We start from the raw sequence: 1,186 nt of genomic DNA, 5'->3' as shown, positions 1-1,186 counted from the left end.
TTTGGATACGGGCTTTAGTTTCAATAAATTTAGCCTTATTTTCCATTCTGACTTGCCATGTCTTAAAAGGCAGACGGTAGGCTATGTGTAATAGACATTCAAAGAATCGAATCCAGCAATGGAGGGTTGATAACCCAAATTTATAATGATCTGGATTTGGTATTTTGTTTTGTTCAATATTATTCATTTCTGTTGGGCGTGCATGACATATGAAACATCTGCTTGAGGAATTGGTGTTTTTTAAAACATTAGCTACTGCACCGTCAATCATAGTGCAATGCATGATGTAGGAAACTTCAGCAATTCCCTTCTTATTTTTAAAAATATCACATTCCAAATCATTAATCATCTGAATTATTTTATTATATTCTGAATGAATTAACGCCTTTCCTTCTTTCGTATAAACGAATTTCACTGGTCTACAGAACAGCGTAGAAGAGGGAGTTCGGTTGACCCATATTTCATTACCTGATGAGGAATCGATGAGCCTTAAAATGTGAAAAAATTTGGAAAATAGAGAATAGACACATAAGAAAATAATTGATTTTATACGAACTTAAGTGGTAACAAAGCAATTACGAAAATAAATTCATCTGAGAGGTCTTCCGCGGAGAATTTTTGCTTATATCGACTGTGGCCAGAACTGCCATCCATTCCCCATTTACATATAAGTGAAAGTTTGCCCACTGGGTGTTTGTCTGCACAAACTTCTAAGATGTGTTTGGATGTAATATGTACAAGAGCCTTTAAATTAACTTCTGCTGAAGTTTCCGTCGCTTCTATATGTGGTACTAAACTTTGTTTTAATTGGTTTAACGCATACGTGCTTGGGAAAAAATCCGCATGTATATTGTTAGCAACTTTGCGTAGTCTATTATATTTTTCTTCCGATAAATCTAAATCTAAACACAAGGCCAGCGCTTCAAAGGTTCAAGACACTTCTTTATAGTGTTATCAGGCTTCGTTTCATTTTTTGTTACTTTCCGTGCTGCATAAGTAATTTCTTCCGCACTATGTTCTTCAAGTATTTTACTAACCTTTCGCAAGTTTTGATATGTCAAATACAATTTATTCATGAAATTTTAAACTCGCGTTGAGCAACATTTTCCACTAATAGTAAAACGTTGAAATTTTTGCACAGGTAATGTAATTAGTTAGGTGAACAAAATTATAAAAAGACTCAATC

The 1,186-nt window shown here is 34.0% G+C and overlaps 1 protein-coding gene across 1 annotated transcript; it reads right to left on the bottom strand.

Moving 5' to 3' along the window:
- Positions 1-81: 81 nt before the first annotated feature.
- Positions 82-922, bottom strand: LOC118756322. Its single transcript, XM_036491095.1, has 3 exons — positions 557-922; positions 257-488; positions 82-150 (listed from the first exon to the last, which is right to left on the bottom strand). The coding sequence occupies exons 1-3, from the start codon at positions 652-654 to the stop codon at positions 82-84; spliced, it is 399 nt and encodes a 132-aa protein (XP_036346988.1). The 5' UTR covers positions 655-922.
- Between the last annotated feature and the right edge of the window lie 264 nt (positions 923-1,186).

Source organism: Rhagoletis pomonella, unplaced genomic scaffold, assembly GCF_013731165.1.
Source record: "Rhagoletis pomonella isolate Grant_MI unplaced genomic scaffold, Rhpom_1.0 Rhpom_scaffold_09812, whole genome shotgun sequence".
In the NCBI taxonomy this organism is placed as follows: Eukaryota; Metazoa; Arthropoda; class Insecta; order Diptera; family Tephritidae; genus Rhagoletis; species Rhagoletis pomonella.
This window is presented reverse-complemented; position numbering and strand designations above follow the sequence as displayed.